Genomic DNA, 25,473 nt, shown 5'->3' with positions numbered 1-25,473 from the left:
TTTGTAATGCGAAAATTTCTGAGAAATTTGAATTAGACTTATCATTGAATGTTTTCATCTCACCTATTGATTGTATTGTTTATGACTTGTGAAAGCAACTTTATTGTTATGCAATATCACCAATAAAGGCTATTCTATTCTATTCTATTCTATTCAGATTTGGTACAAAAACACTGATATCACACGTATCGGCTTATCTCCTAGCTAGAATATCTGATTTTCGAAAAGGTGGCATGAAAGCTTTTTTGAGAATGTTACATCTTTGGAAGGTTCGACCCTGAGACCTCTTGGTCACAAGTTTACAATAGCATTGCTTATATTCTGGTAACAATATTCGAAAATTCATTTGGTCCTCTGGAACTATTCAGGCTTGAATTTTACTGATGAAAATATTGTATCTAAAAGGTATGATCAATTTTTTATGGCCGAAATTGGAAGATATTGAGGAGGACTACAATTATTTTCTACAAGTCAGTGCTACGTACCATAGAAGCAACAATCCCAAATTTGGAGGAAAAGTTTCCTAGCCGTTTTTTTCTCAGAGGTGATCTCAACTGGCCACCGAGATCTTGTGATTTAATACCTTTAGAGTTTTTTGGCCTAGTGAAAGATGAGGTCTTTGTCAATGGTCCACAATCGATTCAAGACCTTTAAGATGGAATTCGAGAAGTTGTCGCGAACATATAGCTGCAAATGTGCGAATTGCTCATGGAAAGTTTCATGAAAAAGATACACCCTTCTACCTTAAATGAGTACCTACTTCAAGAGTTATCGAGGAAGAACTTAAAATGAGGAAAACCCGCAATTTTTGAATATTCAGTTCGGAAATAATACCTGAGTATGTTACTTGGCGTTCAAAATATGCCCTACTTTCATTTATGTTTCTTCCTAGGCTTCGCTGGATATCATTTCTTTCTGAACATCCATCGAAAATGCCGGTGAATTCGATAAATTACAAATGAAAAAAAAATCATTTTATACATTATAGATTCAAATCGCTCATCTCAAACAATGAGATGCAATTATATTCGAATTATTTTATGATTGAAGGTTATCTTTGTAATGACTGATTTCGATCCACATCCAAAAATTAAAGATGCATCCTTTTCCTATGAAAACACGGACATTGCATATATCATTTCAGTTACATAGTGACAGTTGTGCAGTAAAGAACCTATTACAACATGAATATTTCAAATTTAGTTTCGTGCTTTTGTATTTTCATGTTATATGGATGGAAAAGTTCGGAAGCTTGTGTGAGTAATGAACATTTCATTTATAGGTTTTATCAGATTAAATGAAATATGACATTATGTTTCTCGGTTTTTATAGATTCATTTTTCAATTGAGTAGATAATGTTATAATTTTCCTACCTAAAAAATTATATTTCATAATTTTTTATTCTACTTTGCATGTTTCCTTCTTCTAAACCTATAAAAGGAGTTGGTAGGTATCTTCTGAAGTCTCTAGATTCTTTTTTGCTCAAAACTGCTTCATTCATAATATTCAGTATGAAGATATAATGAACTTTCAAACATAGCGGATCTCATTTGAATGGTGTAAATGAAGATATTTTGAGATTATTTTTTGCGATGTGTTTGGGATAGTCAGAAGTACAATTTAAAATTATTTTCATTTATACAGGGTGTATGAAAATAATTTTAAATTGTGCTTCTGATTACCCTATACACATCGCAAAAAATATTCTCAAAATATCTTTATGTACTCCCTCAAAATGAGATCCGCGTCTGTAATGGGCCACAGGGTATACATTCACTTAGAAAAGGTTCTAATGCATCTTTCTCTATACCTATTCCTATATTTCTACCTAAATTTCAGCTATTACAAAAGGGTGAATGCCTCTATCTGAAATTCGCACTTTACATTAGTAAATTATTTTTTTTTTCAGAATGGGTATTCTATCAAACTAAACCATGCTAAAAATTGCATGACAGGAGGAGTCATTACTTTTGCGGGAGACAGCAATGTCGTGCTGGATAAAGATTGCAATTTGGCAATGGCAGGTTGCGTGGAAATAACAAAAGATTTTGCAACACACAAGGTAATTTCGAACTGCATTTGATTTCCAATACTTACACTAATCTAATGGTTAATCTGTATTTAGGTGAAATATACGATCAATAAAGCACCTATGCCACCAATAGAAGGTGAAGCAGATGCTTGTGAAGTAGTAAAGAACATAAAAGACGCAACATTGTTGAGTGCTTTGAAAACATTTTCAGTACCATTAGAATGTCCTATAAAAGCTGTAAGTACTCTTTGATTTAATCTTTAAAACATGCGCAAAGTAATGACATATGTGTATTTTAAAACTCTCAGAGAAGTAACCATTTATTGAATATTTATGTAACATTAATCAAAAAAATTCTTACCCCTTCATTATATGAATCCACGCCCAAGAAATCGTACCACTTCATTGATGTTTAATGTGTACATTCTTAAGAAGTTTTAAGAGAATAAAATTTTCTCCGTAGGAAAAAATATGCAGTACTCTCGATAATAAAGTTAATATCGGCAAGTACAAAAACCAACTAGGAATGGCAGCTGGCACCATTGACGTCAAAGTGGAGAGCACCCATGACTCTGGAAAATCTTGTTTGGAAATGAACTTCACTTTAGCAAAAGAAAAGAGGGCAGGATAACATAATTTTGCTTGAATTATATGAATTGTTTAATTTTCTGATGATGTCAGAATAAATTTTTATTAATCTGGTATATTTAGTTTTAAATTTCATTATGAAACCTACACATCTGAATAATCCTCAGAATAATAACAGTTTATTGAAGTTTCGTTTTATTCATAAATTATTTTATAGTAAACATAGACTATATCAGAAATATTTTTGTTCTGTGCTATTAGCGATTCAAGTTCATCTCCAAGCCACCTATCGGAAGAAACTGTAATATCGGCTTAAGGTACGGTAGGAGTGAAAGCTTTGACGGCGTGCATTTCTGCATTTTAAATTTTTATATTTTAGTGTTCGAGGAGTTATAAGAGTTGTGTTCTAGAGTTTCATCATTTATCTAATATTTATTTCAACATTATGGATAGTGATTACTGCCCTAAAATAATGAAATCAAAGGTGTTTTGTTGTGTTTATGGATGCAACAGTAAAGCAAACAGAGAACCCGTTTCATTTAATAAGTGGAAATAGAGTAACTGGAATTTTATTTCAAAAAATATATTAATTTTTCAATTATTCATTACAAATATGGTGTAACATTTTCTCAATATAGTTTTTTTTCAAAGAAGTTAACATATTATATGTGTATTCTTCATCAAAGGGCACCTTAATTTCAATGAATGAATTATTGCTTGAAAAATAAATAATAAAGTGGCAAATGTCTAAATTTAGGATTGCAATTCCCACCTGCACCTGTGCAAAGTATTTATGTTTTTTTTCAGTTCATAATTATTATTCTCTTTTATAATATATTTACAATTCCCCAAGTCAGAGGCTTGCTTTGCTGAAATATAAAGATATTTTTTTTTTAATATTATTTTCAAGATGTTGATGAAGAATTTGTTACCTTTGAATGGACACTTTATTTCTAAAAGACCATAGGGCTTGCCATTCTTTAACAAAATTCCGTCAGCAGAATATGCCAGCCATGGTTCACTTCTACATATCACAAGACCTATTTTTTGTATAGAAAACCCTGAAACCTTTTCGGGCCATTGGCTCGCATTTAATGCTATGTTTTGTATAGATATTCGAAAAATGCTTGGGAAAAAAATATTTACTACATTTCTCTTCCCAATCATTTTTCGAAAAAGTATATAAGTCGTAGCATCGTGAGCCAGTAACTCTATACTTCCTTTCTTCTTCCCATTGACCTCTATCTTGCATTGTCGATACACATATATCAATACTGTCAAACATAGTTAACTTATTGTATTTTCTGATACATTGAGTGCATCTAAAATTAATTTCAGACCCAAAATTGTAAAAATTCTGCATGAAAATGGAATTTTCTGCATTTCTGATAATGGTTCCATATATTTTCATGCAAGATCCTTCCACATTCGGAACCTCACATAACCTAGTCCTGAAAATCACTCATTACAGTATTACATACGACATGAAAGTTATTACCTACTTATGAATTGCAATGCTCGATGAAGGCAATCTGGCAATTAAAATATTTCTAATATCTTCTCTTCTTCATCTTGAGATGTTATCAAGGGTCTTTTTGGGACTTTGTCCTTAAGGCAGGGTATTTTTAGAAGAGGTAGTGCTTTATATTTATTTCCAGTCTCTTTTTTTTTTGTTTTTCCACCAGCATTTGATATCAGTACTTGAAATATTTTCCAATTTGAGGAGGTCAGTTCTGAAATGATAAAAACCAAAGGAAAAGCAAAAAACCAACAATTATATTGTGTCTATATTATTGTTCAATTGGAAGTCCTGATTCAGACATAAAATAAATAAAAATTATACAACCTGGTAAAATGTAAGAGTAGAGCTGATATATGTTTACATCTGCCTCCTAATCCAGCCTTACAAGAACAGCTGAAAGCTGATATTGTTGCAGTTTCTTTAGTTGTTATTATTTTTCCTCTGATTTCATGAGGATCTGCTGAAAGGGCTGAAGTCTGCAAGCATAAGCCGAACAATTCTAAGCATAATACTAATACTTTTACCTATATTCCCACACATAATTACATGCATTCAAGACCGCTTCTCCTAAAATGTTTGTTTTTTAGATAATGGACGATTATTCTTAAATTAGAATGAATTCACCTTCTATCACATTCCTATTATTTGGAGTTGCTTTCAAATACCGGAAATATTCAGTTAAACTGAGGAATACACTATTTTCTTTGTCCATCATATTTCTTTCTTCACAAATAACACTCAAAATATTTTTGTTTACAATATCTTACCTTTAGCTGAAAAAGCATGCTGAAGAGGGCGCTGCCTACCCTTGAATCGGGAATACATACACTGTGGTTAGTTGTCTGTGATTATTTTACAAATTGAACAACAGTTATACAAATACATTATTTAATGAGAATTTCAATATGCATTGATCCTAAAAGTTATTGCTTATTCCATAATTTTCATAGTATTGGCATTCCACTCGAAGTAAATCATAGAATTAATAGTTCAATGAAGTAAATGTATGAATACTTTTCTGTGGAGGTAAACGTAATTTTCTAGGTTACCAACACTTCATGTGTCAAATTAAGAGAAACCGCAAATACAATGGTTTGGGAAATACAATGAATTGATTTTTTTTTTTAATAAATAGTGTATGGAAATAGATTTAGGATGAGTTCTACTACAGATGTACAAGAGGCTCAAGGATCTCTTCAAACTCTATCCTTGGTTGAAGATAATTCAGACGAGAAGAAAAAGATTCATAAAAGTATGATTATATCAAACTCGTAGAGATTTAAAGCTAAGTCTATTTTATTTTCCAGTTGATATATTTTTAAAACCAATAGCTAATGCACCAATAATGAAAAAACAAAAATGGTGTGTAGATTCATCAAAACAGATCAGCTGGATATTATGGTTTGTTGCCAAATACATTAAATTAGAGCCACAGGAAAAACTGGTATTGATTAATGTATTTTGTAAATTTTCATATTTATTAACAATTTTTTTGTAGTTTCTGTATGTGAACCAAACATTTGCTCCTGCTCCGGATCAAAATTTGAAAAATTTATATGATTGTTATGCTACAGAAGGAAAACTAGTATTGCATTATTGCAAGACGCAGGCTTGGGGTTGAAACCAATGAATCAAATTTTATGTTGTATGGTTGTCAATATGCTTTATTGTGATTTATATCTTAAGTTAAATTTAAAAATTAATCTTATTTATAAAAAAGTAAAATTTAAAAACTGAGAACTATAATCCTGAATGAAGAGAAAAATCTTTAGTTAAATGATATCTCACCAATAAACATTTTCCAAACTTTTGATTGGGCCCAAAATTATTTAATCACGTTCTATAAATAATACACTTTCATCCTTTTTTCTGCCTCATTAAAATAATGTCAAAATTTGAAAGATTCAATATATTAACTTGACAGATTTATATTAATATTTTATACTAATCCCAACATGTATTTACCTTCTTAACAATACAAGTCTTGCATTTCATAGTAAAAATGTCCCCTAAAAAGCAAAAAACCATTAAAGACTATATTCCTGAGAGCAATTCGACGGAAAATGATGTTGAACCATTAGCTACAGGTATACAAACCAAAAATATTAGTAATACTTTTTTTTTACATTATGAGAGCAATATTACAATTATTTTTTTCTCCAATGATACATTATTTCAAATATAAAATAAAAATGTTATTACTATTTGAACAATCGATAAAAGTGAATTTTGATTCATTTAAAATTCAACTGCAAAAACGTTTCTACAGATCTGTTATATTGAATCATTATTTTGGGACAATAACCCTTTTTTCATCTAGACTCTGAATTTGGCAACTCTCTTCAACAAGAACTAAGAGATGCCATCAATACAATGGGGCCAGATACTCCCCACTATTTCAGTGACAGAATCTCCGAAATAGAAGATAGTTCAACTTCAGGAAAAAACCCGAAAACTAATGCCACGGTAAGAATGCAAAATGAAAACTACAGGAATTTGTACTGTAGACCATACTCATGCGGATATTGAGCTTTTTTTCAGTGAGCAAAAATATCGATAAAATACGCGTCTTATTTTTAATATTGCTAATGGCATTACGTTAGAAACTTTGTTTTGGGATCAAAAACCTTTTAGGCCTCTGATTTGAAAATGTCCGCTCGCAAAATGTATTTCATATCATTCTGAACAACTTTTAGTTTCATGTCGGTCTGTACGTATGTACATGAATCCTTATAACAGCTCTAAATATAATTCTTATTCAATTTTGATGAGATTTAGAATGGAAATCCTGTTTGTGACAAACATATGATTCCTCACAAACTTTTCAGGGAATTTTTCAACGTGAACTAGCCAGAATGTTGGAAGCACAGAACACAAATAATAATTAGATTGGAAGTAACTATAATTTATTTTCCGATATGAATTTCAGTATAATGCTGTCGAATGCAAACCCGCTCAAGTAGAATTGAAAGAGTTATATAAAAAAAAGTTTGTGCCAACGACTGATGAGTCTCAATCAGAGGTAGACGTAGAAACTGTAGACATTAACAACAGCTACAACGAAGATGTGCCAATTGTCGTATGCCCCAAAACTCTTCCTCTTGTAGAACGATCAACGGATGAAAAACTCATGAATAAGTGCCACTGTATGAATGAAAACTTCGTCACTTTGCGAAGGGATTTAAGTGAGTGTTAAAATGAACTTTCAGAATTCAGCTGATTCCACCAAAACGATCAATTTCTCCCTCAATCTTCCTTCATTGCTACCTTTACTTGTAACACATTGTTTTGATCTCATAGAGGTCATTTCAAATTACATTCACTTTAAGTCATGATAGAAAATAAATTAATTTTGAATTAATGTACTAAAATTTGGCGGATGCGCATAATAAGAATCTGGTTGGTCCCTTCCAAATCATTACATAATTTCTAGTTGGGATTATTATTGAATCATAATTTCTTTCGCGAAGGGTATATTGATTATATCAATTTGATTTATTATACCTATTCCTTGAAAGGAATCAGATATTAATATATATCCAAGTCCTAAGTGAGACTAAATAAAAAATCTTTTGGAGTAATTCAAAAAAATTCTTTCAATACTCAAATAAATACAAAACGTTGTCCGTAGTCCCCCAAACGAATAATAGAAGAACTTCAAGACTAGACAGACACTCTATCACTAAATGGTTCAAAAACCGAGCATCATTCTCGAAAAAAACAAACGATGAACAAAAGGAGCTACCTGAATTCTATAAGATGTGCGTTACCCAAGCTCAAGATGATCACAGTCCTCCCAGGGTAAGTACAGAACAGATAAAGTTACCCATAGGTATATAAGAAATCTGGAAAGGTAGACCACGGGTAACAACTGCCATTCAAGAACTTTACTTGAGAGTTTCTTCGTTGCGACAACGGTTTGCAACCGCTCGCCTCCTTCAAAATCAGCTTGAGCAAACTCATGGGGTGCAAATTAGCACTCAGACAATAAGAAATCACCTCAGAGAATATGATTTAAGGCCTCGTGTCGCGGCAAGAGGCCCAGCTCTTACCCCAGCCCATCGAAGGGCGCTTTTGGATTTTGAGAGAGAGCATATCCATTGGGAAGAGGCTGATTGGGAAAGAGTGCACTGAGCATATCTTTCATGTGGACGTCTGTATACAAGGGAACGTCGATCACAATGGTAGAGCCAGAATCTAGACTCATCTGTGAAGAGCACTCTTTCCCAATCAGCCTCTTCCCAATATGGATATGCTCTCTCGCAAAATCCAAAAGCGCCCTTCGATGGGCTGGGGTAAGAGCTGGGCCTCTTGCCGCGACACGAGGCCTTAAATCATATTCTCTGAGGCGATTTCTTATTGTCTGAGTGCTAATTTGCACCCCATGAGTTTGCTCAAGCTGATTTTGAAGGAGGCGAGCGGTTGCAAACCGTTGTCTCAACGAAGAAACTCTCAAGTAACGTTCTTGAATGGCAGTTGTTACCCGTGGTCTACCCTGTCCTGGTCTTCGGACATTCATACCTATCTCCCTGAATCGCTGCAACATTCTGGACACACTTGTATGGGAAACTCCAAACCTTTCTGCAATTCTTGTGTGTGTCCACCCTTCTTCTCGCAAAACTACCGCTTGGGCACATTCCTCTTGGGTCAAATTGCGTGTTTCGCGTTGCATAGCGATCGAGTGTAGAAAATCAAGTGAAAGAAAAACTATTGATCACTAGAATTGATCAAGAACAACTGATTTCAGAATGGAGCCAATACATTCAAAATCTGATAATCTAATCTTTTTTATTCCTGCTGGGAAAAAACATCTGTATTGAAGAAAAACGTTGAAAGTGGATAACACATGCATGCATAATTCTGAAGAAAATAATTATCATTGAGAACACCTTCAGTTGTAGAATAAATTTGAGATTTCCATAATGTGCGTTAATTCTTTTGCGCAGTGTATATAAATTAAAAGACAATGACATATTGCTATAATTCATTTCAAAATGTTCGATTATTCTCAACGAATACCTTGAGATGAAATGATTTCATTCTGATCGACAGAGGCTGGTATTCAATTTAATCGACGAATTACCAAAACCAGAATGTGCCACCATTGGAGTCAACACGAAACCACACGTCTGTCAGACCAAAGAAGCCAAGGATCGTAAAAATCAAAGAGCTAAGAGCGTTGATGGAGATAAGAACATAGGAGATTGTGATATAATAAATCATCGTGACGAAGTAATACACCATAAAATCAAAGGATGCCGTTGTGGTATACCGGCAAGGGTGGATGTCTATTATTTCGACCATGGTAACGCCTCGTGAGTATGATAATGGATGTCTTTTCCGAAAACTCTCGAATATGCAACTAAAAAACATCTTACTTTCATTTTGAATAGCCCGCTATCTGGGCGGCTGTGACTTTTGAAGCTGTCATTTCCTGACATTTGACAAGTAAATCTACGCCATTATTAAAATAGAACGATACACACTTCAAAAACGCATTGAAATTGAAAACAAACTTTTTTAATATCGAAATGAAATATCTTATTGGAAACCCCTTTAGCATACAGATAAATTGTTGTTGTCAATATTATATTTGTTGTCAATTATATTTCAATACCTCATTATCAATATTAATTATCTTTTACAGATACTTAAGGACGACGGATAATCCACCCTTTATAAGAACAGAAATTGTCGCAGATCAATCAGAAGAATATAATATTAAATTTTGGGGAGAAATTTTCGGCACAATACACATTGGAATTTCTTTTATTACTTCATTCATCCTGCAATTTTTCAGGTGAATATTTCTCGCATTTTAGAATATGTGTTATTTGTTTTGTTGTCTTTATTTTTCTTATCATTCTCAATATTTATTAAACTGATAATAATTGAATTTTAATTATCCGATTTTATTCTAGGTTCCTGTTACATAGTGTTATAAGACCACTAACCATTGGACTCCTGCAGATAACATCAGATTATTTCTTCAAGCCTTTTCTAGCAACCTTCTTCAACGCAATCATACAGCCTCCTTTAATATTTTTCTACAATATATCTACTTCTTTGAGGGATATCTGCGATCCAATTGCTGAGGGAATAGGCTATTTTATCAGAGAAATATCAATTTTATTCAGGTCTTGTCGATTGGTGGACGTAAAGATTTCTAAACCCTGCGATCATGTAAGAATGCAGAATAATTGTTGATTATTAGAAAAAAGAAGACACATATTTTTATTATATAATGAGAAAAAATAGTTTACACTACTGTATTTATAGTTATCAGATGATAAGATACAAAAAACATATTTATATACGAATGCAGAAATATAATCACATTCCAAACTTACATCAGTTTTTAATTTCAACATATTAGTACCACTTCGTGGCTGCCCAATTTTTTTTTTCATTTCATTTAGATATCCTGAAATTATTATCAGTCCATTTTGCGTTCTATTTATAAGTAGTACCTATATAGTTTGAAAAAAATAGTTAACGCTCTATTCATGATGGATGTATTATATGTTGCCTATACATAGGAATTAAAATAATACCAGTTATTATACATAATTTAGAGTTTTCAGACAATCCTAATAGGTGGAATTTTGACAAATACCTTTGATAAAATTCAAAATATTATAATATTTCATTTATATCGCTTGAATAAGAAGTGCATCAGCTGATGAGGTATCATCGCATCAACAATTTTACTACATTTCTCCGACTGGGAGCGTGGCGTCTCCTGTAATCCAGCTACTTGGAGGTCGGATTCAGTGGATGGTTTGAGATCAGGAGTCCTGTGGTAAAGCGTCTTACGTTGACTGGGCGTCCGCACTAAGCTTGGCATCAATATGGTCATCCTAGAGGAGTCTGGGATGACCAGGTTAGCCAAGGAGGGGCGAACCGGGCCAGGGAGGAAACTCAGCAGCCAAAAGTCCCCGTGTCGAGCAGTAGTAGGATCGCGCCTGGGAGTGGGAACTTTACAACAGCCTGATCAATATAGCTAGACCTGGATCTTTTTGCCATTTTTTTCGCTATTGGACTCATTTCTAATCGAACACTTTTTATTCGAACCTTCTACTCTAAATATTAACCATTTTGTGAAATTATTAATTTATCAAATATCAACGTATTATTCCTAACCTCAATTTTTATCAATTAGTGTTATATTTCTCTTAGAATATTACTTAACTTTTCTTCATAAATGGTACAACATTTTTTCGCTTCCTTCAATCAAATATTATTTTATAATTTTGATTAAATTATATAGATAAATTAACTCCTTTCAACTCTTCGAAAACGCAAATCTAATCGAAAGACTTTTTTATATAAATCTCATAATTTCAATGAAAAGTATTATTATTGAAATTGAAAATATTCAACATAATGATAGAACAGATTAATGTTTTTTATTTGTATTTTCGCTTACCTATGTATTAATAATGTGTACATATCAATATTTATATATTTTTTCTTTACCCAGAAAACAGTTGTTCCAATAACTATTTAATGATTTTTTTGAAAATATTCGAAATAATGAATTGAGGAGAAATTAACTTTATGAATACAAATCAAATGGCTAACAAACCGAAGTCTTCCGGTCAGTAAAATATGTGAATTCATTAATATACATATTTACAAATATATGATATTATTTGGAAATATGTTAATCTTAAATATTCTTGTAAGCTAGGAGCTAGCATGAGTTGTGTTTTATGAAGCCTATGATATTGTTACCATCTTCATTTCAGGCACTACACTGATAATTGTGTCATTAGAAGGATGAAATAAAACAAAATTCAACGTTAGAATCGATTATTTATCCTCTTCAACAAGTGCTATTTTCTAATAGCCGTTTACAGAATTCAGTAAATAACAAACTAAAACTTCTTTCTTCAAATACATATTTACAATCAGTAGTGAGAACAATAACACTGTACATTCACTTCAAAAATAATATTCCTCCATAAAGCAACATACAAATGTGTTTTTTGCATAACTGGTGTGCATATCAAGAGTCATATTTGGAAAAAACTTGATATATATATTTAATATAGAAGCATAACCATGCTATACAAGATACCTTTGCATTCAATTAATTCTGTTAAATTATTATGGCAACTTACTAGCTGGAATGAGAATGAAATTCATTGTTCCAATTCTGAAGAAAAGAAGCAACGATTCACAGAACATTTCATACAAAGATATATCCAAATACCACTTCTTTAAATATGTATTTATATAATTTTATTCTTTACTCAAGATGCCTTTGTGTTCCTGAATTACTATCAAATAATTGAAGGGAGCCTAAATGTTTTGAAAGTGCCAAAAATATATTGTTACATTAATCCTATTCTATATACAATGACAAGACAAAATAATTGAATAAGGACGAATTGTTCGACAATATCCAAGAATCCACAGATTGGTATTGTTTCCAAGTACAATTATGGATTAATAATAAACTGAAAAATAGATTTCAGGATGGATTATTTATCATTCCAAATTCATATAAAAATATTTCGAAAATTTCAATTTCAAAACTTCCCTAAGCAAAATTTGCAATACACAATATACGAAAACAATTTTTTTACCAATTTGTGAGTTAAAATTTCAGCAAAATAAAATGTCAAATTTGAATATGCACTGACAATGAAAAAAAATTGCTCGGCGCGAACAACATAGTTTTCAATCCAATATTTGGAAATAGTAAAGTAGAATCCACAGTACCAAACTCAGCCTTATCAACATTAAAAAAATGTGAACACTTCTGATGAATTTATATAAGTGACAACGTAGATTTTTGACCTTCACATGAAACATTTATTCTGCATAAAATAATGAAAAAACCAAAAATCATTTATCACGATAACATCATTTCATAAGAAATTGAACTTTTTAAACAAATCTACACAGCTCTTTACTCTATGCTCATCTAATTCTCTGGAAATCTGAAATAGAAGCATTATAAAAGCCAAACTGCCGGTTATTATAATCAGAAAAAATTAAATTTCGTGATAATTGAAACATTAAACAACAAAAAGATCACAAATTATTACAAATTTTCATTTCACTTAATCTAACGACCAAATTAAATTTTGGAAGTGCAAGTTCTACCTGCTGCTAACTAGCATTTGTGTTTCGCAGAATGCGAAATACCTAATGAATACTCCATTTAAATTTAGGTTCATATATCTTTCACTATGTTTCATCACTCTGCTGTTCCTATTTTAAGTACTCCTTACTTATATTTGTTCACAGCATATTTAAAAAAAAACCTGAATTAAATTAGCCCACCCTAGTAACATTAAATTGAATAGTATCAAGAATAATTCTTGTTTAATGCTAAATAATGCGTGCTCTGCATCTCCTTTATTTAAGGAATCTGAAGAAGAATTTTTAAGAGTACTAGGAATGAAGTGCAACTATGAAATATCACACTCTTGCATTAAAATATAAACTCATTTTCAAAGAAGCACCATTCCTAATAAACATGAAATACATTTACATTTTTTCCCTCTTGAAAATTGAAATTTTTGTCCACCAATGAAATGCTAGGACAAACCTAATCAATTGCAGTACTGCCCCTTCTTAATTGCAACCAAATTAATATTTACCACTTTTTTTAAGAATATGATTAGTTTAAATAATTGAAATCACTTGTGTGGGCTATACATCATGAAATATTGAAGATTTGCCATATCTGTAGCATAAGCCAATCTAGCTAAATAATTACAAATACATCAGGAATTTATTGTTTCTCAGCAACAAATCTGCAATATAAAAATTAAAATGTAAATAAAACAATAAATAAAACAGTAGCGCTAAATAAAGAGATAGAAGTCTATATTTCAAAATCACATGTGCTACTAAAAGGTCCACAGAAATCATTCTATTGAACCATCTCCATCACATTTGCAAAAGGTCCTCCTGTTAGAGTTACTATTTATTGTCACTACCTGAAAGATTAAAACACAGAACTATTATATTAATGGTAACAGTACTAATAAAATATTTATAGCTACAAATTTTCAACCATCTTCAGTTCAAAAGTTAACTAGAAATTGAAGTATTTTCATGTTCAGTCAAAAAAGTACAAGCACTTGATCATATCAAAAATTTCCTCAAAATAATAGGCTATATGAAAAATTCTTCAAATCGCCTCAAATTATTCAATGATGTATAAAAAGTGGATATTTTGAATTCAGCTGATCGGATCACTGAGTGCTGATACTACTATATTATCAATTTTTTTTGCATCGCAAATACTGATTTCAAACATTTTTTTTTGTCATTTGCTAATGTATTATTTCAGAAGAAGTCTATTTTGGAAGTGATACAAATTATATATTTAATTGACTAATTTCCTATACTTTTTTGACACGCTATTATTGAAAATATCAGATTTCATATTTCTATACAAATATTTCTCACAATTAAGGCCACTTATCCAAATTTTATCATACCTCTTAAGATTCAATTTTTTACACCTCTAATCAACTTACACACATTATCATCATTTGAATGTGTTTTGGAGTCCGTGCTACTGCTATCACCTGGGGCATCTTTGTCATTTCCCTTCTCATTGTTATTTGCAGCTTCTATGTTAAGCTCATCGGTAAGTTTGAGAGCAACCTCAAGATCTTTCAGTACCTCAGTCTCTTTTGCCTCGATAAGAGAAAATCTGTGATGGAGCGCCATCAAATGGGCAAAAGTGAGGTTGAGATGGGCATGCAATCCTAACATTACAACTTCTTTGAAGTGAACCGCATAGAGATGGGCAACTACGTGAAACAATAAGCGTACTATCTTTCTTACTATTGACTCAAATGATGAGGGAAATTCATTCGCTGGAAACAAAGAGATTCAGTATCTGATATATGTTCATTATTAAAAAAAAAAACTTACCATATTTTGTAGGAAAAATACTTTCATCACTTATAGTCTTCTGGATAAATGTCATCACATAATCAATATACTGAGGAGCTGCAACTTTAGTTTTCTTACCCTTCTCATCAAACCATAGGTAAGTTCTAAAAACATATGTATTAAACTGTTATGAACATTTTAGTCAGGACAAAATATAATGAATATAATCAACAGAAGTGCAACAAACTAAATGAAAATCTTCAACTTTATTTTTTAAGAAATGTAGTCTCACATCAGGAATGTAACAATAGGCTAATTGGCAAATTTTTCAAATACTCTCGAATTATTGAGTAAAGTCTATTGAGCACATTAAAATTCACAAAAATATTTTGCATTCAAAAAATTTTAATTCAAATAGGCCACCAAAACACAATTATATTAAAAAAAGAAAATGTTTTCATTATTGAATCAACAGTTATCATTCGTAAAAATAATTTTGATGTAAAAATTCAATGTTGTTTTAAATGCTCTGTTTTCAATTACCTTTGTCCAGGACCTGTCATATCAGGACATCCAGATTGAGTACAAAATTCACTAACAGTTCCATACACTAAATTAACATTATCGAATAGAGCCATAGCTGAAAAAAGGTATAATAAATATTCAAAACAAAATAAATTAAGGAATCAATTGGCAAAATTTCAATTTCCATCAAATGTATTCTGTTCTTATGATAATTTCATAATTCCTTATGAATTACATCACTAACAGTACGATTTTCTAAGACTAAACAGTAATGTCCAAATGAAATTATATAATTAATTTCTTAGTGAAAAATAAAACCTATCGAAATTAATAATAAATTGAACACAGACACAAGAGTTGAAGTGTATAAATAAACATTTTGAAAACTATAGTGGAAAAAAATATAATATTCTGACAATAGATTCCTTATAAGGTCGATGATTTTTTCAAAAATAGTTGCCCAAAGCAGAAATGAATTTATTCTTATAAGATTATCCAGATCAGATAATGAGAATATCAAGAAATGTATTATGCTAACTGCATTCATTTTGCAAAAGAAAATTCTCCTGCAGTTGCAACTGATATGGAACTAACAATAGAAAATTTCTAATCACTTTGTATTTCATTCCATAATCAAGGTCAAGACAATTTTTTATGTCATTTAAACCTTTATTATTGTTCATGTTCATAATTGTGAAAGAAATAGTTCTTTCAAAATATTTATAATCTCATAAAAACAGAGCATAGCAGTATAGTGATTCACATGGTTAGGTGGTGTAAATAAAAAAAAAGCAATCCTTTGTTTACTCATTTGAAATTGTATATATCAGGTCAATAATGAAATAATCAAAATCTTGTTTCTCCTAATGTTATTTAAATGAGACTCATGAATAATCAATCTTCTTGGGTATAACAATGAGAAATGACTATTTGATGAACTCATTAGATATTGATATTTTGTTAAAAGATAACAAAGAAACCTTTCACCTATATTATCAGAAAAAAAAATTATTTTCAACAAAAGAAAAAAAATATCCCTTAACATCAATCCTCAAACAGCAAATCCTCAAGAAAACATAAGAATTCCCATAAAAGTTGATACTCTTAGCGATATACTAGAAACAAAAGTTCCTCAATAAGAAATTGGAACTTAATGAAGGAATAATGTTTTGGATTATTTAAATTTGCATTCAGCCATTATTTATCATCACAAAAAACTTCAAAAATCAAAATAAACTTACTATGGGAAGCAAGCCATTCATTGTAATCTAATCCCGGAGGTAAATCTACTAACAATCTCAAGTCCATGTCAGGTAGTTTACGCTCAAGAACGGCTGCTTCTAGATATAATTTAGTTTCAGTGCTGGATGATTCATTTCCTTCTTTCTCTTTGCGTCTGGCTTTACTGAAAAAGTTTAAAAAGGCAAGTATAAATTATAATGAAAATAATTCTAGAGACAGTACCGACAAAAGCATGAAATAGTTTGCTCTGCTTCAATTGGCAAAACTCGGACAGTGTGGTCATTTTTAACTCGACCTACAGCTCTACTCAACCACATACTAGCATTAAGTGACCAATAACAAGTTCAAGTTCAGCTTAGTATGTAACAAGATCAATCAATCTGTAATATTGATGTGAGAAGCCTATTAAGTACCAAGATTGTTAATTTTGTTGTGAAATAAATTGAGTTTACCCCACTTTTATGTACCTAACCTTCAATTTAATTAACGATCTATTACATCCTCCTAAACGTTGTTCATTAAGGGAAATCTCTTCTTAGATGAAACCCACCAAGAAAACAGTTACTAGATCAATCTAGTATCTTATGGATTGTTTAATCTTTTTACTCACCCTAATAACCAGTCCACGCTGTCGCGGATATATTCAGGTAGTTTATCCAGTTTGAATGTTTTAATGCCACTTTAAAAAAAATTCGTAATGATGAAAAGACGACTTTGAGAAAGAAGCTTTTGGTTTAATTGCTCTCAGCTGATGTCTGCAATTTTCACTTTTAAAAATACATAAAAAGCAAAAGACACTCTCGATTTGTTAATCTTGACTCAAACACTGATAATCAGATTATGTTGCTCAAAAATCACGGACAACTTTCGAAATTTCATCATATTCAGGATAAAATGAGTTTTTCATTTTCCTAAATAAGCTCCATCATTATTATCAAGAAAACAATTGTACCAACTATATGGCCTTAAAATAGCCAAATCAAAATAGAGATATTGTTATTGTTATATAGATTACAAAATTACATAATAACGGAAAAAATTTAAAATGAAAAGATTTTCTATAGGATAATCTAAATCAAAATCAATTATTTCACCGTAATCACTGAGAACTTTGCTTTCATACTATCGATCTCCAAATCAGAAACTCAAGACGAAGAACTGTCTTTCGAAGATGTTGGTATTAGAATTAGACTGTCAATCAAAAAACTAATGTCATTAAAGTAAAAATCTGTCAAAACCCCACAAGTCAAAAAATCAAGGGACAAATTTAAATCAAAAATAAATTTGGAGTATATTGTTAAATTTAGATATAACAGACTTGTAACGAATTCTGAAATCGAAATCTTTTAGTCTAATCTGCAATCTCTAAAGATCATGTGAATTGTCGCATACAAATGGGTGATTAAATTATATTATATATTAAAAAATATCTAATTATTTAATCAAATACCTTGAAGTTTTTATTAATGTCAATTATTCTAGAGGAAGTATCTGAGATTTTGAATTTGTCCAATAAAAAATTGAAGAAATTAAGTAAACTTTCTTTGGAAGAATCTCAAAACATTACAAATTTGATACTCGATGATAATGAGTTGCAAAGATTGGATAACATTGACTCCTTTGTCAAACTTCAAAAGGTGATTACAGAAATACAATCTAATATATATTTTTAACTATACTTATTTCAGTTATCAATTGTCCGTAATCAATTGCTTCGTATGTATGGAGTGTGCAGGTTACATTCCCTACATACCTTGAATTTAGCGCATAACGGAATACTTACAATTGAAGGTTTAAAAGAACTCATTAATTTAAAATGGCTTTGCTTGGCTGGAAATAATATTAAGGTAAGGTCATATTTAAATATTATATCATATTAATGATATATACATACCATTTCTCACTCAATTAATCTATTTTAATAGGTGTTTAGTCTCATAATGAAATTAATATTTTTGCAGTTAATAGAGGAAACTCAGTACATATCATATTATTTCCTATTGTGTTAATTGGGAATTCAAAAATAAATTATCATGTTCAATTTTTGAATGAGAAAAATTAATATTATTGGAATTTTATTTTAGACAATTGAACATCTGAACACTAATATGCAATTAGAATACTTAGATCTATCAGAGAATAGTATAGTACACATAAATGATATCTCATTTTTGAAGAATCTCAAAGTAAGTAGCCAATACCTTTTTAAACTGAATGCATTTGATCATTATTGGATTCAAATTTCAGGAACTATACCTTCATAACAACAAGATAAATCATTTGGTGCAGTGTGATAGATTTTTACCTATAAGCTTGATAAATTTAACTCTCGCTAACAATAATATTAGTGATTTGAATGAAATATCTCAGTTGGTACATTTAACTAACTTAACAAGCATCTCAATTGCTAACAATCCTTGTGTTAATATGAGTGGTAAAAACATGTATCCTTTTCTGAACAGGGTAGGGTTTTCGAAATTGGTGTTTGGCATGATTGAAATTTTAGATTCAAACTGAATGATTGATAGGTCAGATTCCATTTTAAATATTTTTTATACTTGTTTGTGTTAATTATTTTGGCTATAAATCAGCATGTTTTAGTTTTAGATCATGATTTTTTATACTTGGCATCTTCCAGCAGTCTAAGTACTAGATTTGCTTTGAATATTATTAAATCATAAAAATCTGGTCAAATCACCTATTGTTCATGGGTGCAATTAAAACTTCTGAGCTTTTTTTTTATAGATTATATTAGCAAACTTTTGGGCCACCTGTAAAATATAATTTGCATTACAAAAACATAGGATTTTTTAACATTTATATGGTTCTTGGGTAGCTTTTTACTGTTGTCATTTCACTCAAGTCATTCATCATGTAAGATTCATTACAGTTTTTCCAATTTTTTCATGAGAAAACATCAATTTAATTGGTCTTCTCATGATAAAACGCAATATTACTTTCTGTATCACATTACAATTCAAGAGGCTATTTGAATTGATATCCTCAAGGATAGACTCATGCTACTTACGATATTCTACATTGATTTGACAAAAAAATATTGTGTTCGAAAAAAGTTTTGAAACTTTTCACATTTTCGTTCTTTTACGATTCTTCACAAGAGAAAACGGTTGAATCGATATTGAAAACAGACACACAATATAATAGAGTTAATTTAATACAATAATTCAAATTATAAATAAACACTTGCCAGTATATATTTCAAATGATGCACAATGATTTTTAATCCTTTATTTTCATTGTGTTTTCCTTAATAAAATATCAGAGGCTTTGACTATCGACCTTTTGTTATAAATTGGCTTATGAATGTTACAGTTATAGATGGATATGTTGTTGATGCTATAGAAAGGTAAAGTAATATAAAATTAATGTCCATATAATGAAAATCATCTTTTTCTCCACGCTATATTATTTACCAACAGAAACAATAATATTATTTTATGTAGCCATAATTTTCACATTCTTCTGTTATCATGTTTCAGCTTGAGAGCTGAATGGTTATACTCTCAAGGTAGAGGTAGACATTTTCGAATAGGCGATCACAGTGAACTTGTTCAATATCTTGCAAGTGTTTGTCCACTCAGTGGTGAAACTTTGGAAACTGAAGAAGACAGAAAACTACGCCTTATATTGAGCAAAGCTCAACAACATCAAAGGCAACTGAGAGATCAGGAATCAAACGGTATATTTGAGATGCTTTGTTCTGTTCCAAATTTAGTTTCTATATTTCAGGTGAAAGTCCTAATCCATCACCAATGACAAGAAAGAAACTCAATAGTGCTAAGAACCTTATGAAGCCACCTAGTAAGTTCTCTATATTTCATTTATTCATAATTCAAACATCATTCAATATGGAAAACTGAACAAATGAGAAAAGCTTTTGAGTACATGAGTTTGCAGCTTTGGATAGCAAAAAACCTAAATATATATGAGAAGACCGCTCAAAAAATATCAATGATTTATAGAAATTTATTTGAAAGTTTTTCTTCTTTCTATTTTATTTTTTTCTCTCTTTGTGATCTTAATTGATCAAATAATTTTTCAGCATCTCGTTATTCTAAATCACCAGATAGGATGTCATCAAGTTATTATAATTCAAACAGTGCCAGTGAAAGCAGTTTTTCAATTATGTCTCATAGTATGGATCCCAGTCTATTATCGCAATCTATCAATTCTGATAAGAACACTACAACCGATATGTCCCAAAGTATGGTTTTGGATAAATGTTTAGGTAGGTTCTTATTTCTTTTTTAATAAGCTTGAATAATGCTTCTAAATCTTGAATGAATATCATAAATGACAAATACGAATAATTCTTGATCATATATATTATATATTAATCATTCAATAAATCACTAAATAATTTGAGATGATTTGAAAACTTTCAAATAGCCTATTACTGCAATGTAATTGTAATATATTAGAAACATCTGTAGTAAAATATTTTTGATGAATTTGATTTCCCTAAATGTTATTTCCATACACCTATATTCGTTCAATAATTGTAATTTCCTTGAATTCTGCACCTTTTTTTAGATTCAGAACCTGCCAATAGCCCTTTACAAGCACTTTCCAAGATGGTGCCAGTACCTGAATCGCTGATGAGCCCAGATTATAGGCCATCTTCCCTGAACAGGATGAATTCTCCTAGTATCACATCTTCAACAAAAAGCTCTCGAACAACACCTATCGTCAATGTTAAGGCTAAAAACGTGACAGGTTCACCGAAGAATTTGAGAACACCAATATCTTCACGATTTAATTCTTCAGTGAATTCTAACTATAAAAAGATTGTTTCTCCAACACCAACAAGACACAAAAATGTTATTAGCAACAGTAATTCGACGTGAGTAAAATTCATCTTATCAATATTTGAATATTGAATATTCTTCCTTATTTTACCTGTCGGCAAATTATTTTGGTAGCCTTGCACAGATTTCTTGGTTATACTTCATTATTATATGTTGGTACTCATCTATTATCTGTCAAATTTGTGATACAAGAAACAGTTCTGCCAACCAAAATTTTTCAATGCAAAAATCACTAAATGATATTTATGGAAATATTCCATCAATTTCAATGAAAATACAGTGAATTAGAGAAAATAATGTATAATACTTGTACTGAAGGCTCATTCTAACACTTGTTCATTCAAAAACTCGCCACTCCGTGATTTATATTATGAATAAATATTAGCTCATGATTATTTAATTTTTAGTAAAACAGAATCGACTCCTAAGAAACAACCAACATCAATTCTAAGAAAGTCAGTTAGTAGTGACGATGACTCTGTTTGTGACTCCAAATTACAGACTATTCAAATGAAAGCAGAAGAGAGAAGACAGTTGAAGGATTCAGAGGCTGGAAGTAACAGTAGCATGGAGGATAGGGTCGAACAGGCTGCAGTTTGCATTCAGAAAATATGGAGAGGGTATTACACTCGTAATAAGAATAAAGAGGTGCAGCAAATATTCAGAGATCTCCAAAGCCAAAGAGCCAACCAATATATTCAGTAAGTATAATTCAATGCAGTATGAGTGAACTCGCAGAAATCGTCACGTAAGGAAAAAGAGTTATGCCGGCTTCAAACTACATTTCCTCATCATTTTTTCTGCGTTATTCTCAATAGAGTAGATATCTATTACGGGGAACATAGATGAAATCTTATTAGTTTTTATACTTACAATTTTATTCCCATTTCAGAAAGTTAGCTAGTGATATGGAAAATACTAAAGCAGCTCTAGAAAGTGAGAGAAAAATTCAAATGTTACAGACTGAAGCCATAAGTGCCCTATGGAAAAAAATTTCAGCGATTCAACCTGATAATATGGCGAAGAACTATACAATGACCGATCTCAGAAATGAAGAAAATGGGGAAATAATAAAACATCTTGCTCAAACTTGTAGTGTTCTTCAAAACCAGGTAATTTTTTTAATAGATTCACCAAACAACTCTGCTTATCGAAAAAATGTAACACAAATACAGGGTGATTCACCGGGATGGCCTATTAGACGTTTATGGAAAACTAATCATAATTTTGAGCTGAAAAGTTGCATATCGGGGTTTGAGACAGTGATCTTACTCCCTAAAATATTTTCAGATCTCTACAACTTCCGGTTATACCGGAAACAGACTTCTACTTCCTTATTTCAAATGGCACACCCAGTATATTATTGCATCATTAGATAGCTTTTCCGATGGCAATTTCGGCAATATGCCATACCTTGAGAAAAACTCAAACAGTTCATGAGTTATTGGGATTCTTATGAAAAAAATGGTGCCGATGAGGACTCACATTTTTTTTTTAATATTACCGCAGAAAGAGCTTTTTCCAATCATGAACTTGGACAACTCAAATTCATCAAAACTCAAGATTTTCAAATTAGAACCTATATTTTTTATTATTTCAGTCGATTCTACGTCCAAAAATAGTGGGGGTTACTAAAGCAAACCCTATACCTAAAATGAATACTTTATGAGTTATCGAGAAAGAACTTTAAATGAGGAAAGACCGCTATTTATAACTGTGTGGAGTAATCTGCGATTTCCGAAAAACACAGAAAGAAACTAAAATTCGAAGCTTTCTTAACTAAATTTGACATATCAAGAATTGTAATGAATTATTCGTAATTGAAAATTGTATTGGTTTATGGATTTCTCAACAATCCCAACGAAAAATTAATTAAAATTCATGAAATGTAAAATTTAGTTATCCAAACATCGAATTTTAGTTTCTTTCTGTGTTTTCCGGAAGTAATAGACAGTTATTTACACAGTTATAAATAGCGTTTTTTCCTCATTTGAAGTTCTTTCCTGATAACTCTTGAAGTATTCATTTTAGGTATAGGGTTTGCTTGAGTAACCCCCACTATTTTTGTACGTAGAATCGACTGAAATAATAAAAAATATAGGTTCTAATTTGAAAATCTTGAGTTTTGATGATTTTAAGTTGTCCAAGTTCATGATCCTCTTATAAACACCTCGTACATTTTTAGTCCAAGCCGAAAACAGTCTTATAATACTACGTATTTGCGGAATCGAAAAAGAAAAAAAATTTTTCGGAAAAAGCTTTTTCTGCTGAAATATTAAAAAAAAATGTGAGTCCTCATCGCCACCTTTTTTTTCATAAGAATCCCAATAACTCATGAACCGTTTGAGTTTTTCTCAAGGTATGGCATATTTCCGAAATTGCCATCGGAAAAACTATCTAATGATGCAATAATATACTGGGTGTGCCATTTGAAATAAGGAAGTAGTAGTCTGTTTCCGGTATAACCGGAAGTTGTAGAGATCTGAAAATATTTTAGGGAGAAAGATCATTGTCTCAAACCTCAATATGCAAATTTTCAGCTCAAAATTATGATTAGTTTTCCATAAACTTAGAAGCCATCCCGGTGAATCACCCTGTATACAAGATTTCGATCAGGTACTCCTCATGAATTCATTTTAGGACATTGGTTGAAGTTGTTTCCATGTCAAATCACATTCTGACAGTTTAAATTACGGGTTCCATGTTGATTGCCTATAGTCCCCTTATCTTTTAAATATCAATTTATTTTTTTTTTTTGTAACTTTTGCTTTTACATCATTCTCTTTTTTTCCTTTCAAGATACATCAATTACAATCTTCTATGGAGGAGATTGTCAAGGTTATGACTTTGTTTAGTCAAGCTGCTGGTCTTGGGTGTCCGCTCCGTGAAAAGGAAAATGGAATAGCGACACAAACAGAAATTGTTGCTGTACATACACCTCAGGTAAGGTGCTTTTTGTAAAGTATAAGTTCAGTTTTTACATTGTATCTAATCATCTTTTTTTTAAAAGGGTGAGGCTGCAAAAAATTTTCCATTCCAAAAGCAAACCAGACCATCTTCTCTACCGTTACCTGTTAGTGCGAAGAAAAAAGATAACTCTCAACAGTCAAATCAACATAATGTTTCCGACCTTCGACAGTTTGCTGGTTCGCTTGTCGATGGAGTGTTAAAAACGGTTTCAGAAACCAAAGATACCTTCAACGGGAGGAACACCTCTGAAATCTCTATTACAGTTACAGATAAGACTACTGATGATTGTGGCGTAGATGAAAAATAGTCATAAGTTGTTAAAAATTATTATTTTAAATGTGTAAATAACTGAGTTGATCGTTATCTATGAAATATTTTTTATTTTTATCTTGTCGGCGATTTTATGAAATATACTACAAAGTACTGAATCAAATCAGTTTTTTTGATATTGATATGTGCTTTCAAATACTCAGGCAAATTCACTTGAATAGATTGTGCAAATAACAAGTATTATTTTAAATTTGAAGACTAAAATGAATCGAATGTGTCAATTAAAAATCAACCACATCATAGTAATGTGAGTTTTTTATTGGTAATAACTGATGTGTGTATGACATTCTTTGAAAAATTTTAAATAGTACGATTTGATATCCATTATGGAATAATGCACTAATGTGAAGAGCAGCTTTTTATGTGATTGTTGTAGCTTCAGTGAACAATATATTATTTTGCTATTTATTGATTTGTTTCATAAATATATGTCTGAATTATTGCTTTTTTTTTTCCTTTATTTCAAGGATATATGAAAAAATTGGTTTTGTATTACATCGAGTAATGGAAATAAAAAAAATTTGAAATCATTTTAGGGAAAATACTCTGCCAATCAGATAAGATT

General features: G+C 31.0%; 5 protein-coding genes and 3 long non-coding RNA genes across 9 annotated transcripts; 5 read left to right on the top strand and 3 right to left on the bottom strand.

Moving 5' to 3' along the window:
* The first annotated feature begins 1,101 nt into the window (after positions 1-1,101).
* LOC123684314 lies at positions 1,102-2,737 on the top strand. Its single transcript, XM_045623528.1, has 4 exons — positions 1,102-1,256; positions 1,911-2,063; positions 2,127-2,270; positions 2,497-2,737. The coding sequence occupies exons 1-4, from the start codon at positions 1,185-1,187 to the stop codon at positions 2,662-2,664; spliced, it is 537 nt and encodes a 178-aa protein (XP_045479484.1). The 5' UTR covers positions 1,102-1,184; the 3' UTR covers positions 2,665-2,737.
* Positions 2,738-2,874: 137 nt separating this feature from the next.
* On the top strand, positions 2,875-3,279 carry LOC123684621. The gene is made up of 2 exons (XR_006748162.1): positions 2,875-2,938; positions 3,001-3,279. It is a non-coding gene; the product is annotated as an uncharacterized LOC123684621 (long non-coding RNA).
* LOC123684620 lies at positions 3,189-4,312 on the bottom strand. Its single transcript, XR_006748161.1, has 3 exons — positions 4,124-4,312; positions 3,554-4,072; positions 3,189-3,490 (listed from the first exon to the last, which is right to left on the bottom strand). It is a non-coding gene; the product is annotated as an uncharacterized LOC123684620 (long non-coding RNA).
* Positions 4,313-4,411: 99 nt separating this feature from the next.
* On the bottom strand, positions 4,412-4,963 carry LOC123684619. The gene is made up of 2 exons (XR_006748160.1): positions 4,768-4,963; positions 4,412-4,710 (listed from the first exon to the last, which is right to left on the bottom strand). It is a non-coding gene; the product is annotated as an uncharacterized LOC123684619 (long non-coding RNA).
* Positions 4,964-5,194: 231 nt separating this feature from the next.
* Positions 5,195-5,954, top strand: LOC123684679 (autophagy protein 12-like). The gene is made up of 3 exons (XM_045624040.1): positions 5,195-5,395; positions 5,451-5,587; positions 5,642-5,954. Exons 1-3 carry the CDS (start codon positions 5,299-5,301, stop codon positions 5,762-5,764), a joined length of 357 nt encoding a protein of 118 aa, XP_045479996.1. The 5' UTR covers positions 5,195-5,298; the 3' UTR covers positions 5,765-5,954.
* A 64-nt stretch (positions 5,955-6,018) lies between these two features.
* Positions 6,019-10,492, top strand: LOC123684678. The gene is made up of 7 exons (XM_045624039.1): positions 6,019-6,230; positions 6,464-6,609; positions 7,073-7,328; positions 7,775-7,944; positions 9,196-9,458; positions 9,791-9,943; positions 10,065-10,492. Exons 1-7 carry the CDS (start codon positions 6,146-6,148, stop codon positions 10,348-10,350), a joined length of 1,359 nt encoding a protein of 452 aa, XP_045479995.1. The 5' UTR covers positions 6,019-6,145; the 3' UTR covers positions 10,351-10,492.
* A 1,452-nt stretch (positions 10,493-11,944) lies between these two features.
* LOC123683791 (MOB kinase activator-like 2) lies at positions 11,945-17,155 on the bottom strand. 2 transcript variants are annotated; one of them, XM_045622683.1, is made up of 6 exons: positions 17,002-17,155; positions 16,779-16,942; positions 15,556-15,652; positions 15,052-15,176; positions 14,610-14,993; positions 11,945-14,102 (listed from the first exon to the last, which is right to left on the bottom strand). In XM_045622683.1, the coding sequence occupies exons 1-5, from the start codon at positions 17,094-17,096 to the stop codon at positions 14,620-14,622; spliced, it is 855 nt and encodes a 284-aa protein (XP_045478639.1). In that variant the 5' UTR covers positions 17,097-17,155; the 3' UTR covers positions 11,945-14,102; positions 14,610-14,619. The 2 variants fall into 2 exon arrangements, with proteins under 2 accessions (XP_045478639.1, XP_045478640.1); XM_045622684.1 differs by having other exon boundaries at positions 14,649-14,993; positions 17,002-17,153.
* Positions 17,156-17,990: 835 nt separating this feature from the next.
* Positions 17,991-25,350, top strand: LOC123683790 (centrosomal protein of 97 kDa). The gene is made up of 14 exons (XM_045622682.1): positions 17,991-18,177; positions 18,262-18,416; positions 18,468-18,626; positions 18,864-18,965; positions 19,027-19,223; positions 20,063-20,146; positions 20,280-20,479; positions 20,530-20,601; positions 20,843-21,028; positions 21,334-21,643; positions 22,016-22,309; positions 22,501-22,720; positions 24,408-24,551; positions 24,619-25,350. Exons 1-14 carry the CDS (start codon positions 18,174-18,176, stop codon positions 24,883-24,885), a joined length of 2,394 nt encoding a protein of 797 aa, XP_045478638.1. The 5' UTR covers positions 17,991-18,173; the 3' UTR covers positions 24,886-25,350.
* The last annotated feature ends 123 nt before the right edge of the window (positions 25,351-25,473 follow it).

The sequence above is a fragment of the Harmonia axyridis genome, chromosome 7 (assembly GCF_914767665.1).
Source record: "Harmonia axyridis chromosome 7, icHarAxyr1.1, whole genome shotgun sequence".
Taxonomy (NCBI): domain Eukaryota; kingdom Metazoa; phylum Arthropoda; class Insecta; order Coleoptera; family Coccinellidae; genus Harmonia; species Harmonia axyridis.
The sequence above is the reverse complement of the archived record's forward strand: the minus strand, read 5'-3'. Positions and strand labels throughout refer to the sequence as shown.